The following is a 19,382-nucleotide window of genomic DNA, read 5'->3' as shown; positions in this document are numbered from 1 at the left end:
TGTTTATTAAAAGGGTTGGGTACAATATGATTTTGGTTCAAAATTCTGTATTTAAAATTCTGTATTCAATATTCTGTATTCAAAAATCTGTAATGCAAAATTCTGTAATGTTAAAATTCTGTATTGCGGAACACTGTAATTTAAAATTTTGTAAATCAAAATTATGTATTGTCAAAATTCTGCATTGCAAAATTCTGTATTGAAAAATCGGAAGAGCATATGGATAAATAAAAAAAGTGCGCACTTTCTTTATTTTTCCATATGCTCTTCCGATTTTTCAATATAGAATTTTGCAATGCAGAATTTTGACAATACAGGACTTGTCTTGACCCATATGGTTTCCTATATTATCAAAACAGGTTTACATAAAGCAAATGCACATATGTTTGTATGTATTTATAGCTTCAGAAACAATGTGAATGAAATCCGAGCAACCGTGCTAAAAAATATTGTAGAATAATTGCAATACTTTCTGTATACTTCGTTCAAATACCTAACTGTTTTAATCAATTCCCACTCTTTCATTGTACGTTTGTTTTTTGTAAAAATAGAAACACAATACGACAACGACAGAACCAAACCCAGCGGTCTTTTGTTTTTGCTTCTCGTTTACAGCAGGTCAAATAAGTTTACAAAGAGAGTTTCGATTAGTTCTATTGATAGTGGCTGGCCAACGTGCATAAATCAAGTTTGGGGAAATTACAAATTTAAAGAAAGCACAACTAGCTAAAATTCAAAATGGTCACAAAATTAGTCAAACGAAGAAGGCTGTAAAAGCAAACAACAGAATTAAAAGAATAACAAAAAAAGGCTTATATTAAGACATGTTTCTTTTCTAAAGCGAATTGCTATAAATCTAATAATATAATAATTGTTTCGCCATTATAATATAATAACTTTTGTTTTGCATGAATTTTTTAATTTTTCTTCAGTTGACGTATGTATACATATATACCATTGTTTCTATAAAATCAGAATTCCATTATTCATAAAATAAATGTGCTATTCAGGTAAGCGTGCTTATCAGGTTATCTGCTTATTTGGTTATATTTTTACAGCATTTTGATCGAAAATAATTTTGATTCCAGAATTTTAATATACAGAATTTCAGTTCTCCATCATTTTGATCATACAGAATTTTAAATACAGAATATTGAACCAAAAGAATTTAGGCTGGACAGAATTTTTTTTTTTATTTTTACAAAATTTTCATCCACAAGAATTTTGAAAAGCAGAATTTAGTACCTCTCCCTTATTAAAACATAGTAAGTGTGTAAAAATTTTGCAAAAAGTACTTCAACGTTTATAAAAAATACGTGAGAGCGCGTTACTCACGAACGAGCTCAGTTTTTCAAAGCCCCTTGGCACACAGCTCATATCGCATGCGACAAAATTTATGCGGGAGATACGCTTCGTTGTCGCACACTTGTGTTCAAATAGCGAACCGCACACGAGTCGTTTGGTACTCGTACTTTTCACAGCATTAGGACTATCGCGCAGTAATGTCGTCAAATATGTATCATAGTATGCTTGTACTCGTAGTTTGAATCTAATAAGATATTTGTAATATCAGAGTGCAAGTGCGCCATAGACATGAAACGGCTCTCAGTGTAAGAGCTGTTTTGTATTACTTTGATCAATGCAGGCCAAGCCTACTGTCATCTGGTAATGAACTGATGCAAGCAGAAATTGAAGCTGATATGACTCAAACCTGTCCTGCGGTTGCTACATGAGCAAAGTCAAATCATGCAGCAAATGTTGCTGGCAAATTAATAAATCATTTCGATAATCTCATCATCGATAAGAGCAAAGTTTCATGAGAGCGTTCGAAATTCGGAGCATACAGCGAAGAAGCATCAAAAGCTAGCGCCCTTCGAACGCGGCTCGTATCGTCATTTTTTTTTTTAATGCGACTACCTATCGTCAAAGTACGAGTTGTCAGTATTAGCTCCTGTTGACGCTCAAGCATGCATGTCCTGCAGACACACGAACTTGCTTCGTGTCACACATACTTGTTGTCGGCTTTTGCATGATGAAAATCAAAAATTTTAGATATTAGCGTCACGCACACATATAAGCTGCAGGACTTGCATGCTTGAGCGTCACCAGGAGCTACATATATGACGAGCGGTGAAGAGAAATTTATTATATTATATTTTCTTCTCCATCAGAGAAGAAATAAAAGAAAAAGGAGGCACCGGGTGCATACGTAAATTAGCAATAACTCAAACAGCAAATTATTTATTCCCACGAGGGAGTCACAAGATTATGGGTACAAATTTTAGGATGTCTAAAAATGATTTTAAGCAGCCTGAAGAAATAGTGAAGCCGGCTATTCAAAAACAAAATACTAATTAACATGAATGCATTAGACCGGAGGAAAGGATTATGTTTACGATGAGGCAAGACACATTTTTTTTTTTGAGGTTTTGGTGTGGTGGACGGAGTACAAGAAGGTGTGAACTTCTCAACCCTACTCCGTAGGAAAGGTACTGTCTAAGCTTTATCAAAAGTCACCCCTTTAACTCCTTTATAGACACTGATGAAAATTTTTTTTAAATATTACTTTCTGTAGATAATCGTTTTGTTGCCAAATATATGAAAATCAAGAACGAATTGCAAGCGTACTATGGATATTTGACAACACTGCTGCACGACAGATGTTAAGCCGCTTGCTTGCTGTGACGACCACGAATAGCCAAAACCTTCATGTGCGGTTCACCTTTTGAGCGCAAGTGTGCGGCAACGAAGCGAATACGAACCGATTGTTAGATTACTATTCCGGCATCGTAATCGTACTATTAAAAAGTCGAAACGAATACTGTAATCGTAAACTCATTTTTCACTTTTAAGCTTTTATAAACTTATAAATTTATTTTGTTACACAAAAAATGTCGAGAATTCGTTATATAGAAAAATGCACTGGCAAATGCCAGCAAAAACAAAAATGTCAGAAACCAGCGCAATTTTTAAGCTACTTGAAACCTGCACTCTATTATACGAAATTCGATGGGCTGTAAAACTCTGTACTCGAAAAGTTTCCGTAAATTTTAATTAAAAAGTTTGAAATTTTTATTAAAAAGTGGTGAATTTTTTTAATGTTTTTTTTTCTTGAATCTTTTTATTTTAATTTTTTTTTTTCAATTTTTTTTAGTTTTTTTTCTTGAATTTTCTCTTCTTTTAATTTTCACAAGGTTTGAAACTTGTATGGTTTATGTGGTTTTTGTAGTAGAATGAATTATATTTCAATAAAAGGAAAAAAGATTAATTTTAATAGATTGTCAAAACGTGTCAATAAGCCCTAGTGCTATAATTATTTAACGCAGTGTACGAGTATGTATGCACATCTATAGCATCAATGAAAATTATAAATGTACTGCTTTATATAGGGTGTTTTTTTAGAGGTTAGGTTTTCAAGTTGGCACTACTTTTTTCGTAGATGGTCTTTTTGACAGCTGTCACTTGATTTATGCTCAGTTTGGTTTGCCATTTCATAATGAATAGACTTACACCTGAACAACGTTTGCAAATCGTGCAAATTTGGGCCCAAAACGAGATGGCCACCGATCCCGATTTTCACAAGAAAATTTTGTTCAGCGATGAAGCTCACTTTTGGTTGAATGGGTATGTCAATAAGCAAAATTGTCGCATTTGGAGTGAACATAATCCATAAGCCATTGCTGAGACGCCGTTACATCCTCAAAAAGTCACTGTTTGGTGTGCTCTATGGGCAGAGGGAATCATTGGTCCATATTTATTTAAAAATGAAGCCGGCCATAATGTTACAGTCAATGGAGAGCGCTATAGAGCCATGATTAATGACTTTTTCGTGCCTGAATTGGACGATGTTGATGTGGACGACCTTTGGTTCCAACAAGACGGCGCTACATGCCATACAGCCAACGCAACAATCGATTTATTGAAGGAAACTTTTGGTGAGCGCATTATCTCGCGCCGTGGACCTGTGGCGTGGCCTCCAAGATCGTGCGATATAACACCGCTGGACTATTTCTTGTGGGGCTATGTGAAGTCGCTTGTCTACGCAGATAAGCCCGAGACGATTGACGTCTTGGAAGAGAATATTCGGCGCGTTATTGCTGACATACGGCCCCAATTGCTGCAAAAAGTGGTCGAAAATTGGGCCTATCGGCTGGAATTTATTCGAGCCAGCCGCGGCGGCCACTTGCCCGAAATCATTTTTAAAACATAATGGCAAATCCTTATCTTTATAATAAAGCTAAATTCTTGGCCATAACATTAAATTATATACGTTTCATTTCATCTTGAAAACCTAACCTCTAAAAAAAACACCCTATATTAATGAACGCCACACATTAATCACATGGCCATCGCCCCATGCTTCGATGCAAACTTGGGTCAACCATAAATTAGAACTTATTTGTTGTGACTTGTAGGTGTATTTCTTTTTTTTTTCTTTTTAGTTTTTTTTTTCTTTATTTCCTCACACCCACCCATTAAACCACCAACATGCTTCACTTGCAAGCAACTCCAAATTATTGCTTTGAAATGTTTTATAAATTGTGTTAGTGTAATATTAAGGAGCAGTGACAAATCGTGCCCATTTTAATGACATCACTTTGGTTCTCACTCAACTTCTTTAAAAAAAAATTAATGTAAATAGTTCAAAAATTATTGATAATTATTGTGTATAGCACAAATTTATAATAGTCATTACACAACCGTAGATAAAAATTGGGCACACCTAATCACAATACAACTTCAATGCCTTTAATTTGCCTTTATTCTGGATGAATTACAAAGTACAAGGTGCACCTATGTATGTGTACGTGTTTATGTCGTAAACTTTTAGAAGAAAGCATTTTATTAGTACCACAAAAAAATTAAGGCGAGAAAAGTTATATAATTTATTATTTTCACAGTTTTTGCGGGTGCAATACTAAATCAATCACAGACTTGACACGTAAGTCATACAGGAAACTACCACAACCGGAAGCATGTCTCTGTTTGTTCTGGTTAGCGTATAGATAATTTTAAGTGGAGCTCTAACTCGCATGTGTACATACGTAGATAAATGTGTTTTATTCCGTAGCATGTGATTAAAAATGATGCGGCTTAGTAATTAACATTTCAAATATATAAGAAAAAATCTAAACTTTTTACCTGAAATTAGTATTTCAGATCAAAGAAATTGTTCTAGACCATTGATAGATTACAGAATTTGTCCACCCAAACAAAATTGTGAGAGTAGCAGTGGCTGCTACATCACAGGGAACTTGACAGCAGAATCAAGGATGATAGATTTACAAGATTTTCTCTTTAACTATGATGAAAAAGAAAATTGTGAGGGGAACATCGACTGCCACATCACTCGAGAGAGTAATAAGCAACATAAGCTAATACTGTGTTGAGTTTTTTTCTTATATCACTAATACAATCTTATCGTCGGCTGGCCACACTTTCACACATTCGCCCAATCAGTCGTTGTTCGGACAGCCACGAAGTGTCAATGGTTTTTGTTTTAAATGTCATCAACACAATCTCTGTTTTTTGCAAGCACACGCCAAGTGACGCCTGGTTCTCTCAAATTCGCTTAGAGCCGAATAACGGTCTGTTAACAGTTCCCTCCGGCATGTAGCATGTACCACTAGTGATACATTGAGGCCTGTCCCATTGGACGGCTTGTACTATTGGTGGTAATTGTCTCATAGGGCGGTTTTCTGAGAATGCTGTTAACGGTTTTCTGAGCATAAAGGAGAGAAATAGTTTACATCTAACGCAGGCATAATCGGCAGCTCTCACTGCGCGATATGCAATTACAGTTACAACAGCGCCATCCGATGAAGCAATCTTGGAGTTACAGGGCCGCCAGATGCCGAGAACAACAAATTCGGTCGCCGGCGGGAATGTGTTAAAGACCACACATCTAAAAATCTGTTCACCATGAGCAGAATAGTGTCCGCTCATTTTACACATTCTTACGGTCTTCCAATCAATCGTTATTCAGACGACAACGAAGTAATATGAGTAATACCGGCGTTAATTTTTATATCACCAACACAATCTCAGTTGTGTCGTAAAGAAGCCGCTGTCGCATCACACCTAAATAAATCAGCTGATCCCTTGAAAATCGTAGAGAACCGGTTAACGGTAAGACCGTAAGGCTCCCAGCGAATTTGACAGAACCAGCTGATGGGATGACGTCCTCATGGTAATGAATCGATTTGTTTACGAAAAAACTAAGCAGGTTTTAGTGATATACGAAAAAAGCTAACACAATGTCACTTCGTTGCCATCTGAACAACGACTGATTGGACGAGTGTGTGAATGCATGTGAAATGATCGTGCAGAGTTCGGCTTCTGAATGCTCCGAGACGTGCCAGCCGAAGTTCCCCTCACAATTTTGTTTTCCCCCATATTTATTGACAAAATCTGGTGGTCTATTATCCTTGGGTCAAACCTACTGAATTATTTTGACCATAGCTCAGACGACAACAAAGGAACATGGGTCTGTACTGCGTTGATTTTTTCTTATATAACCAACACAATTTCAGTTTTGTCGTAAACAAACCACTGTCACATCGCCAAATACGTCAGCAGATCAGCTATAATTTGAACGTGTTGCGTCAGTTAGTTTGTGTTTTACAGCTACCTCTATCAAGACTTAAAGAATGCCGCTAATGGATTGAGGCGACAATGGACTTTACATTCTATAGGTGAATTCTCAGTATTACACTTTCAGAATGAGTTGTAAAGAGCTGGTTGTGCATGTATATGTATGTATAGTATGTATGTTCGTACTGTCGTTCTAGCACCGATTCCCGGCTAGAATTTTCTTCTTCATCTTTTTCCTCCAGTTGAAGTCCGAGAAAGTGCTCGGTCGCCCTTTGCATCTTATAGTGTCTATATTACATGCAAAAAGCTGAGTAGACAGATGTTTGCAAATTCATGATCTCACTTAGTTTTTTAGGGAATAAACCTAATACTCTTACCTTAACGGAGCTTGGCTGCGACCTTATTTCTGACGACAGTTCTTTTGAGTCGGCAGCCTCTGTACTGGATATTATTACGACCTTTATGGCGTATGAAACCGCATCGCTAGGAATAAAATTTTAGTGGTCTAGAGATTGCGCTACTGAGTAATCTACCACAAACCATTCAAATGGTTTGTACGAGTATGTAGCGACAAGGTCTACTGACTCGTGATAAAGTGCAGCCGTTGAGCGACTTCGGGGCATACCGTTGAGAGAAGATAGGGGAAGCTAGCAAACGTGGCATCCAGAATTCTTGAATGGCTGACGATTGATAGTTTGGTTCCGTCGACTAATGGCGTTCAGTTCAAATATCACTCATCACACATCCAGGTGGCGATTGTGTAGTTTGATCTTGGACTGTGAAAATCCAGACTTCATTGGATAGGCATATATATGTACATATATAAATATATATGTAGATCTATGTCAAGTATGATTGATCACTGGGCTTGACCAATAACTATGGTGAAAAACAAAATTGTTAGGGGAACTTCGGCTGCCATGTCGCGGGAGTATTCAAAAGCCGAACTCTGCGCGATCATTTCACATGCATTCACAGACTCGTCCAATCAGACGTTATTCAACCGGCAACGAAGTGACATTGTGTTAATGTTTTCGTATATCTGCTTAGTTTTGTCTTAAACAAGCCCATGGTGAAAAGATTTTTAGAGATATATTACCTAGCAGACCGCTATTTGGCTCTGAGCGAATTTGACAGATATGCCAACCTCATTCGTTTTCTGTTTCACTAAGCTAAAGCTAAATTTTGTGAAACACAAAATGAATGACGTAGAATCTAAAGTTCACCTCAAAAATATTTTTTCCAACATACCTAACGAACATACCTATTATCCTTGAAAAACCCCGATTCATAACTCCCGCTTCGTCAGCTCACTCGCTGATTCTGTCAAATTCGTTGAGAGCCGGCTAACGATCTGCTATTGGCCACATCATTAAAAATCTTTTCCCCCACGGCCGCATGAGTTGTGCGTGACTTCCATTCAGTAGGTACTGAGCTCGAACTCTATTCAGGGCGCGAAACATCGAATGATTGGAAAAATATTTTCTGATAGCAGTCGACCATAGTAGGAAATAACAAACCATAAAGCCATTTCTGTCACGAAAAAGCCAATCTGTCATTTGGAAGTGTTGTAAAACTGTAAGATTCTCCATTTATAGCGCAAAATCGAAATGCTAGCTGGATAAGAAGCTCTACATACAAATCTGTGAAAGATGAACGCGTCTCATTACGATTATTATTAAATTTAGTATTCATTCAAATATGAACTTTCATGTGTAGTTGACAGTTCACGGACAAACTCGAAGCATTTAAGGTGGATATATTAACTATTTAAGAAAGAAAATTGTGCAAAAATCTGCCGAAATTATGTATACCCAAAATACGTTCGTGTACGCCACTGATATAAACTTGCATACATATTTTTTAAATAATTATGTAAAATGAATTGTTCACATTACGTACCTTATACGTAAATAATAAATATTATTGCGAATACTTTTTACTTGCATGCGTATGTGTGTAGTACTTAAGGACATACTATGTGATAGAAAACGATTACAACTCAAATTATTTGAATCTTTCTGCTTTCGTTTTATATGTAAATCTACCATATTTGTATGAAGGTGAATATCAAACCAGAATTCAGCGTCAATCAGAATCACATTCTCCCATTCACATTTTATTACGTACAACAAAATGATAAACAAAAAACTATGCGATTTTACAACTTTAGCAAAAGAATTTTTTAAATATAAACCAAATGAATTTTTTACTTAACATAAATGTACATTTTTACAAAAGTAAATGACAATGCAAATTACTAATTATATACAACGTAGTAGTGGAGAGTATCTGAAAATATAAATACTAAAATAAAGAAGCATATAAAAGTGTCAAATTTTTCAATTTTTTATGAAAATTTCATAAAACAATTAATGTACGCAGATATAAAAAATGGCCATGCCTACATACATTTAGAATCTAAGAATCAAGCAACATATGAAAATTATTAAATCTTGCAGAAATACTCGTAGCGCGCTAATTAAGCTAAGTAGATTAAGATTTGTTAGCGAAAACGCTATGCTTTGTACATACATACATACATATGTATACAGGCACACACATGCATAAATACTGTATATCTGCTAGATTAGACATTGTTGTAGTTCAAATAAACAAACCTACATAATTTTCCATGTAGAGCATGGCAGATACATACATACAAACATACATATTCATATATATGAAGGGAAAAAGATTTGGGAAGTATCTAATTAAAAAAAACAAAATAACTTAAAAATTAAATCCGTATTATGAGTAGTTACTCATACAAAATACCTAGCAAATTTTCTTATCTACGTGCATATGTATTATATGTAGAAATTAATGTTTATACGCTACCATACAGTTAATCCGATAATAAGCCAATTTATTATTTGTGCTTGGAGGAAAATTATAGGCATTGGAAAATCGGTCCTTAAAGTTGGCGCGCGAATTATTGTCTTGCGGAACCTTAATTCATCCCCATTATGTAATCGAATAAGCCTCGCTGTGAAAAGAAAATTAAGCTTTCATTCGTTTTCATTACAAACTTCATGAACACAAATCATTTCAAACTATATTTGCACAATTACTTTCTGTACGGCAGCAACTCAACGCCGCACAGTGGTATACTTGCAGACAGTTTTTTTTTTTTTTTGGCAAGAAATAGAAAGAGAGCTTCTACGGTAATAAGTATTTGAATGCAAATTTAATTCAAGTTAATTAAAAGACGTAACAGAAATGATTGATATAAGTCACTACCAGGGAGTATCCCTATTAGGCCTATAGTAAAACCTTGCAAAAAACGAAGATATCCTAACGAATACATCAGTGAGCCGTGTGCGAGGGCTCACAGTTTTAAAAATGGTGCTTATCAACCACGCCTACTGCTTACACAGCGGTAATTTTCAAAAACGCAAAAAGTGAGATTTTCAGTAATTAGAAAAGAGAAATTTGCGAAAATCGGTACTTGGACTGACTTCCGAGTTCGCTACAAGACTGCGTGTGAACGCATAAATTTTGAATGCAAAGTTCGAAATATGTAGTTGTTGTAGCAACATATATGTACATTCCTCTTTTTTTCCATGCTCACTCCTCCTCGGACATTAATAAACATGAAACGACGGGACACCTGTAGACTTACGGCAGTCATAACTGGCTTCTGGTCTATCGGAGAACAAGCCGCCAAAATGGGCATCCCTCACAACACATACTGTCACAGTTGTAAACAACCGGAGAAAAAAGAAACAATCTTCCATTTCCTCTGTGAATGCCCTGCCCTATGGGGGGACAGAATGTCAACCCTGGGCAAACCGCTGTTCGAGAGTCTCGAGCAACTGTCTGGCTTAGACGTCAACAACCTAATAAGGTTCCTAAACCACACAGACTGGATATAGTCCTGCTGCAAATAACTGTTAAACAATTTGGTAACGAGGATGTGGCAACAAAATGGTGCGGAAGCGCTAGTTGGATTCTGGCTGAATCACCACTCTAACCAACCAACCAACCTCTCGGAAGCATAGGGCCTCGACAAGTCTTGTCTTGCATTGGTTTCGTTCACCTATTTGATTTCTGGTAACCTGCCGCTACCAGTTCTAAGTAGTGGGAGTGCCCACCTATCGTTGCTTAGGAACAGCGCCTTCTTACCGTCATCGGTGTTTCACATGTTTCTGGCAGAAGGATCGCACAGATGGTTGAGGACTTCACTAAATTTGGTGTCCATTGACAATTCTTGGATTTTGCATAATGATAACGCGCCATCGCACCGAGTCCAAATTTTGCTGGATTATTTGGCCAAGCACCAAATAAATACCCCCGTGCAAACATCGTATTGCCCTGATGTGGCCCCGTGCGACTTCTTTTTGTTTCCCAAGTTGAAGTTACCACTTTGTGGACGGAGATTTCAATCGATTGAGGAGATCAAAGAGAATGCGACGAAGGAAATGAAAGACATCCCTTCGTTGGCCTACCAGGGGTGCATGGAGGACGGGGTTAAACATTGGCACATGTGTGTTGCTTCAGACGGGTCATATTTTGAAGAAGATAAAATAAATTTGCCTGCAATTTAACTTTGTTTTGCTTTATTTAAACATTCCCGGTACTTTCTGATCATAGGATATGTTTTTTTCCAAGGAAAACTGCGAACGCTACAATCTATAATGTCATTATGGTACGCGCATACATTTTGAACCAAAATACATTTTTCTTAAGAAAATAAAATATTTTTTCTTAAAATAATAAAATATTTTTCTTAATAAAAAATATCTTACTTGCATTTAAGACGAGCTGCTTTTAGAAAAAACTGTCTACTTTCCAACATTCGTTGTTTCGTGCCCAAAATTTCGAACCCAGGCACTTCACGCATCAATCTATTCCACCGTTCCCACGCCAGTCGGTTCTTCGTAACCCGAACGACCCGGATTAATGTTTGGCCGAGGAGTGTTACCTCAGCAGTATTCCCTGTATATAAATGAGGAATGTATATGCTCTAACAACAACAACAACATCTACGTCGGCCGCCTTTAAAGTTCATGAAAAATCTCATCAGCTTTCGCTGTATAACACTGTGGAACAAATTCAGGTTAGCAACAATTCAACAAAATACCACTGTACGCCGAGTACCAGCTAGTATTAAATGAAATTAATTTTAAATAGAAAAATATATATGTATGTATGGGTATTAAACTATTGCTCTTCTTCCTTAAAAACGAAAATATCGTTGAAAAATATATGACGCAATAAGGATTTACAAAACTATTCTAATAATCGTATCTAAACTACCAATGCATATACAAATTTAATCATAATTGCAAATATGCAATATTTGCAAGTGCATGAGTAACTGTGAAACTACTGTTTGCTTTTGCTGTGAAAAAAAAAAACCAGAAAAATAAATGATGATAAAAATATAAATAAAAACGGAAAATAAAAATAATAAAAAAAATTTATTTAATCTTAAAGTAGTTCCATTTACTCTTTCAGCTACTTAAAGATAGATAACAAAAACGTTACGTTAATACATATAACTAAGCGTTACACAATACATAAGTACATATTTACATTTACAAATATGAGCAAATTCGTAGTCCAAGAAAGTCAAATACAGAATACGGCTAGAACAAAATACTGCAGCAATACTTAATAATGTGTATGTATGTACATATGTAGGGGCAACTCCCCTGATAACAAAATGCACTTATACTAAATGAAAACTAAAATAAAAAGAGAAAATTATTTAACGATACTCGGAACGTTTATTTCTAAATAAATTAATTTAGTCAAATCTATACATACATAAAACGGTGTACGTACATACAAACATGCAAAAAACATGATGATATTGAATGATGGAAGAGTATGAAATATAAACACATGGACAAGTAAAAATTTCAATTAGTGTTTTATTGCTGGCATTTATTTACAATACATAGACTTTCTTGATTATTATAGAATTTGCCAATGGCATTTGAACGCTTTTAGGTTATGTTTTTTAGTGCTAGTTTAACTGAGGAGATTTTTTTTTTAACTGAGTTTAAGGCTAAGCCTACCTAAATTAGGCGTTTCAATTTAGTTTAACGGCAACTGACTCTCTCCTCTCTCTCTTTAAGGGGTTATACGCAGTTATGACTTTCAAAAAAATCGATTTTTTTTATTGCATTTTTGTAATGTACATATATTCAAAAGTATACGCACGAAATTTGAAGTAGATCTAAGCAATACTTTCGGAGTTATACCTAAATATGTAGAGATGCCTCGGAGATGTGTCAACCGGTATTGAAACTTTAAACGTGTTTTTTTCAAAACGGCATTTTTCTAGACGCTGTACACGATATCTCGAAAACGGCTTGTTTGATCGGTCAACCGTTTTAACTCAATTTTTAAAGATACATTTTCTAGTAATTAATCGTTCCTTTTGTAAATCTGATACTTATTTTCCATTTTATAATCAATTTACGGCCAAATTTTAACGTAAAAATCGAAATCATTTCTTTTAAAAGCTGCCATTTTGTTAAAATTCACTATTTTGATTAGCCGAACGATTAATTACTAGATAATCTAATATATTAACAAAATTTGTTTGGTTTTTTGATTTCAGATAATCCAGTCCTGAGTTACGATGTACACCGTAAATCGTCTTTTTTTAAAGGAGGTTCCAGAAATCGCCGGCAGCGCGCTCTATAATCAACATTTTCATAAATAAAAAATTTTACGTTACGTTCTTGAAGGATGCTTTTATAACCGCCAAAAATTTTCAAATTAAAATATTCTGAAGTTTCTTCAGGATAAATCCTTGACAACCCGTCTTTTATTTGCTTCATAACTGCGTATAACCCCTTAAACAGCAAGTTTATATTACCTTAGCGGATTGCATATACAGAACTAAAAAAATAAAAATAAAAAAAAATCTTAAAAAATCTGTCCTACCTAAAAAACGACTACAATAATTTGGGATAATTCATTGATATTGACGTGATAACGTCTTATATTCGATTTAGCCGGCTGCACGCACGAAAAACTGTGTCGTTATCTTGCTCATTCGTCGTTATCTTGCTCATTCGTCGTTACCTTGCTCAATCGCCGTTACCTTGCTTGAACTGCAAGCGAAAGCGCGGAACGAACGACAAAGAGCACGGCCCCCGCATTCGGCAACGTTCGACATCTGCACACCTACTTGAGTGAGCATATATATGTATGTATATGCGCATATGTACATACATATATAAATTCACATATTTGTATTTGCATATGCCTTCTTCCTATGTGCGTGGTAATGAACCATTTCTCTGTTGAGAATAGGACGATGATAGGAAAAGTATAAGTGTTGTTTCGTGTGTAAAGTGTCTTGAAAAAGTCAAATCGATGCTGGTGCCTCTTAGTGTTGTTGACTTATTAACGTCTGAAGCACAATCGAAATTGAACATATCTTTCATGAATTTGATAAATGTTTCGTCATTTTTCACGTTTGTGTAAATGTAACTTGACCTATTCCATTGCAATTCCATTTACCCCCTCCTCTATATCCATACAAAATATCTATCAAACAAATAAAATTAAAATTTTGTTTTGAAAATTGCAACCATTCCATCAATATTTTCTTATGACGTTGTCACGTTAAACTATCGTCAGTGAACCGACTTTACAGACAACCTCTTTTTTTTGTTCAACATTTTTTGCTTGAATAACAAAAACAAAAAAAAAATATAACACAAAAAAATAAGCCCAAGTTTGCTGGTTAAAGACGATTTTACATTTCCTTATATGCACAAACTACTTAGAGCTCTGTTAACCAAGCCTTAGACATAATTTTCCATCATTTAGACCAACCTAATACAACAGCATTACGTGTTTCTGGTTACCCTAAATTTCACGTAGGTTAGAAAATAGAGAGCGCCGTTTGTTTTTAGATTCCCGACTTATATTTATATTATAAGTTGAGAGCCTTTTCACCTATTTTGAATAACATTCCTCCAAATATATCTACAGTACAAAATAGAGTTTCGTGCATAAAAATAGAGACAACAAACAATTTTTCATCTATTACGAACTTATTTAATGCTCGGAAGCTTCAAGGACCCCGCCTCAGTTTAAATAGTGTTTCTTGGGTATTTCTTTAAAAACGTGTAAAACAGAAACAAAAAAAAATATTTTTGTTTTCATTATTTTACTTTTAGATCCATTGTTAAGAAATAAAATTTTTGTCTGGGCATTCGAATCTACGTTCTCTCTGGATTCCGAATGGTAGTCACGCGCCAACCCATCCGGCGACGGCGGCCGCCTAATTGCTAATATTAGAGTAGCCAAATTTGGCCTTCTCTTCTTTTATTTTGGTCTAAATCAATAATAATTTGTTTCGTTTATTAAAATATTTGATTATTAAAATAAATAAACAAAACAAAACATTGTAAAAATAGACGATGAAAATTAATATCGCTGGTGCAATCGTGAGTAACAACCTCCAAGTTTCTATGTTTAGAGCTAACTCAGAAAGTATTAGAAAATAAAGCACTGATTTAGCCTGTGTGTGCGGTTAGATTAGTTGGATTAATTTTTGAACGACCAGAATATTCGAAAAATTTCTTTATGTCTGCGGTCGTACACTATAGCAGCTCAAGTCTATGTTTTCTAGATAGCATTCCAATGCGAATCTATTAATGGTGGTATCTGTAAATCAGCTCTTTTTTTCTTCTGTCGTGTCCATGTGGCTGTCAGCCCAGAGTGAAACAAGGCAACGAGAAATTCATTCTTTGTTTTCTACTCTGCCAATCCTTTTCTTTGTTTGTTTTCAAACGTACAAAATATTGTTGTTGGTCTACTGCCACCACCTGTGATGTTTGCGTCTCGCAGCGCTATAAATACTAAACCGTTAGGGGAAATTAACAAAACCATTTTTGGTTTTGAAGAAAATAAAAATATTTTTGTCATAACTTCAAATCTTTTAATCAGAATTCTTAGAAAAATGTATGCAGACCCATTTAATTTTGGTCTGATAAAGTGCAAGTTCTGCCGAACGGCAGATACTTTTATAAGGAGCTTTTTCATGGCAGAAATACACTCGAAGGTTTGCCATTGCCTGCCGAGGAGCGACCGCTATTAGAAAAATGTTTTTCTTAATTTTGGTGTTTCACCGAGATTCGAACCTACGTTCTCTCTGTGAATTCCGAGCTATATGAGCTATGAAATTGCATACCCAGAATTTCTAAAAATTCTTAGTGAAAAGTTTATTGGAATTTTATTGAAAACTTGTGGATTTTTTAAAATTGTGTACCTAGTTTAAAACTTTAATTTATAAGGTTTTTGTTGACGTATGAACTTAAAAATTTAAACAAATTTAATAGAAAATAAATAGATCATCCAAACTTTGCAATATGACGCGCCGCTATCATTGTGAACACAGGTGTATAGTACATACATATATACATACTTATCACATACTTATACCTAATTGACAATGGTTGTTAACTACAACAGATAATAAAATTTTATTAGTCACACACACACATTATATATATTTTTTTAGAATTAATATTTGCACAAATATTACACGCAGTTTTCACAAGATATTAATTAATTTGCTGTTATATATTTTTCAAATAATTTTTACTAATTTTTGTCACCATCATCATCTTTGGTATGCATGCATCTCACATTTGCTTTCGCAATCCTAAAATGTTCTTCATTCTAGTCCGAACTTAATCATCTCGTGGTTGTGGATAGAATTGCGTCAATTGTTTAGCAAATTCATGTGCCAGTTCCTCACTAGAAGCCGCCAATACACGTCGTGACATAATATCGAATTTGTCACCTGTGGGGTCAATGACAACACCGCCTGCCTCAAGCACTAGTAGCTCGCCAGCACATACATCCCAAGCATGAACGCCAAATTCGAAATTAACATCAGCCGCGCCAAGAGCAACCATGGATAGATTTAGCGCTGCAGCGCCCAGCATGCGAATACTAACAAAAAACAAGAAGGAAAAAACTAATACACATACATACATACGAATAAATGTACAAATGTGCAAGTAATGTTGAGGCAATAAAGCACGTGAAGTGCTTATGCCACGCACTCGATAGAGTGTCAAAAAACTCTACAAAAATAAACTAAAATAAATATTTCTAGCTGTATGTATGTATGCAAATACATATGCATGTGTGAGATACGTACCCATGCACCTTAGGCACAATTTTCTGGAAGTTTTCGAAAATGACCTTCAGCTTTTCAGTATCACGCGCTGTACCGAATTCGGTGGTAATCAAAGATTTGCTCAACTCCTTCTGCCCACTCACATGTATGCGTTGTCCATTTAGAAATGCACCTTGTCCGCGTCGCGCAGTGAAACGCTGTTGCACCAATGGATTGTAAACAATGCCAATTTCGGTGACCTTATTCACCTTCAAGCCAATTGAAATGCATGAGTGCGGGAAGGAATGCACAAAATTCATGGTGCCATCGACCGGATCAATAATCCACGTGGGTGCATCTGTTAATTTATTTGGTGCCCCGCCTGCGGCGCTCTCTTCCTCTCCAATGAACCTGCAGGCAGAAAATTGAAGAATCGTTAATGCATAGCTTAACTAAATGAAATAGCGAACTTACTTGTGGTCGGGAAAAGACTCTAGCAGTCCTTTAATGAGCATCTGTTCCACCTCTTTATCGGTGGCTGTGACCAAATCAATATCATTCGCTTTTTCTTCGAACTCCTGACGTGTTTCATTACGTTTCGCCACCAACTGTGCGTTCATATATGATGAGCGAAGGTCAAGATATACATACATACATAAGGATGTATCAGTCAGTCATGATATAACATATGTATGTTGGTGTGCCTCCAATGGAAGCTACGCAAACTTACCGCTCCAGCTTTGTCCACCAACTGTGACACAACTTCAAAGCATTTGTCCAAATTAACAACGCAGTCACCCATTTTTTTTATATTAGTACTTTTCCAAGCGTTGGTGTGTATAAATTTCAATACGCCAGAATTTTCCACAGGCAGATAAGCGAAATTCTGCGAAGCGACACGTCTCAATAAAAAATATGAAATGCGAAAACAGGCCGTTTTGGAACAAAACAAACTTTCACAATATTTCGCGAAAATTAGATATCACTGAGAAAATCAGGTCTACTTAATTTAATTAATTAGCGGCAGTTGTCAGCCAAACGTGTTAGAATATGTTCCCTACAACCAACCCGTGAAAATGTGTAGCAAAACTAATTACGCTAGCAGGGAAATGGAAAATTTTTGCTTTCGCCGGTAAACAAAACTGAAATAAATCCCAGAGTTGCGCTGTGCGTATGAGCAATATGAGTGTTACCACCTAAATGAATTATTAATCAATAATTTTTTAAATTTATTACAACACATTTACTTTTTCCAACACTGAGATATTTTTAAAAACTCTAAAACTTAAAAATGAGATATTTTTGGTTTTCAACTACGACATAATTCTGATAAAATAGTACATTACATTATATTAAGCATAGTTTGGAAAAAAATATTGTCATTTTTTTTAGGCAATATAAATAAGTATAATATGTTGGAAGAAGAAAGACCGACAAATACTAGATCGGACAGTGTACAGACAGGCAATTAACGACATTCATCGGAGGACTCTTACCACCTTCTTAAGCTCCCGACCCCCGAATGCCGTTATCGGAGTCCAACCACCAACCATTGTAGACTAAGAGCTCCAACTTCCGCGAGAGTCCCGCGTAACCTTGGCACAGTTACGTTCTGGATACTGTAGCAGGTTAAGCTCCTACCTATCCAGAATCAACCCCAGCATACTAAACATATGTCCGCCATGTGAAGGCACCCCGCACGACACTAACATCCCTCTCCCACTGGATCCAACCTGTGGAAATAGCAAGTTTCCTCGGCCTACCGTTAGATGAGCTAGACGAAGATGACCGGTGATTTAGACTACACAGGGCAAAGTTACTGCTACAACAACAACAACAACAGTATAAGAAATTATTATTAGTATAACAGCATAAACATTTATTATACGTGCATATTTGTTGAATGTTGCTCAAGTGGCAGTGACCGGTTATAAAGCGCATCGCTTCGATAACCTTATCTGTGGTAGGAAATTCTTATATTGCTGGGGACGAAAAAAGTTCCTAATGTTTTTCGGTAGATGTCATATCTCACGATGATCCACAGAATCGGGTCATATCATAGGTTACGCTTCAAAACAGAGGTCTAACAGCCACAGCGAGCAACGTAAAACGTTGGAACAGACAGAAAACAAATGTGTGCGTTGAATCCAACGATTCTGCTCGAGTAGGCCAATCGTTGGAAATGTGGATAAAATCAAGGAAATATTCAGAGCGAATGGGCATGTGAACACTTATCCCTTTGCCCGGGAATTGAAAACTAGTTAGCTTGGAATCATTTGCATAAATTTAATATCGTTCCGGTGAATATTTTCGAAGTTGCACGCTATTTTGAAAAGGCGTTTCAGGGTGCTTGAAAGTGTCTTTCAAACTTTAAACGCGTTTTTCTCAAAATGGTGTTTTCAAAGTCAGTGACCAACATTACTCGAAAACGGTTAAACCGATTAGTCTCAAGTTTTAACACGAACTTCTTAAATATTTTTTTTTAGTAATTAATCAAAGATTTTTTCTCACTGATAAATATTTTTTTTTATAATCAATTTAAGGACGAAATTGGGTCAAAAATCGATTTTTTGTTTGTTTTGAGAAACCGCCATTTTGACAAAAAAAAAATGATTTTGCTTATTCCTTCGAATAATTACTAGATTTAACATTACTTTAACAAAATCTGTTTGGTTTTTTAATT

At 35.8% G+C, this 19,382-nt stretch overlaps 1 protein-coding gene across 1 annotated transcript; it reads right to left on the bottom strand.

The window, feature by feature from the left end:
* Window positions 1–12,019: 12,019 nt before the first annotated feature.
* Window positions 12,020–17,857, bottom strand: LOC128860153 (inositol monophosphatase 1-like). The gene is made up of 4 exons (XM_054097440.1): window positions 17,430–17,857; window positions 17,174–17,307; window positions 16,742–17,110; window positions 12,020–16,530 (listed from the first exon to the last, which is right to left on the bottom strand). Exons 1-4 carry the CDS (start codon window positions 17,499–17,501, stop codon window positions 16,266–16,268), a joined length of 840 nt encoding a protein of 279 aa, XP_053953415.1. The 5' UTR covers window positions 17,502–17,857; the 3' UTR covers window positions 12,020–16,265.
* Between the last annotated feature and the right edge of the window lie 1,525 nt (window positions 17,858–19,382).

The sequence above is a fragment of the Anastrepha ludens genome, chromosome 4 (genome assembly GCF_028408465.1).
Source record: "Anastrepha ludens isolate Willacy chromosome 4, idAnaLude1.1, whole genome shotgun sequence".
NCBI classification, from domain to species: domain Eukaryota; kingdom Metazoa; phylum Arthropoda; class Insecta; order Diptera; family Tephritidae; genus Anastrepha; species Anastrepha ludens.
Note: the sequence above shows the minus strand (reverse complement) of the source record. Positions and strands in the feature narration are given on the sequence as shown.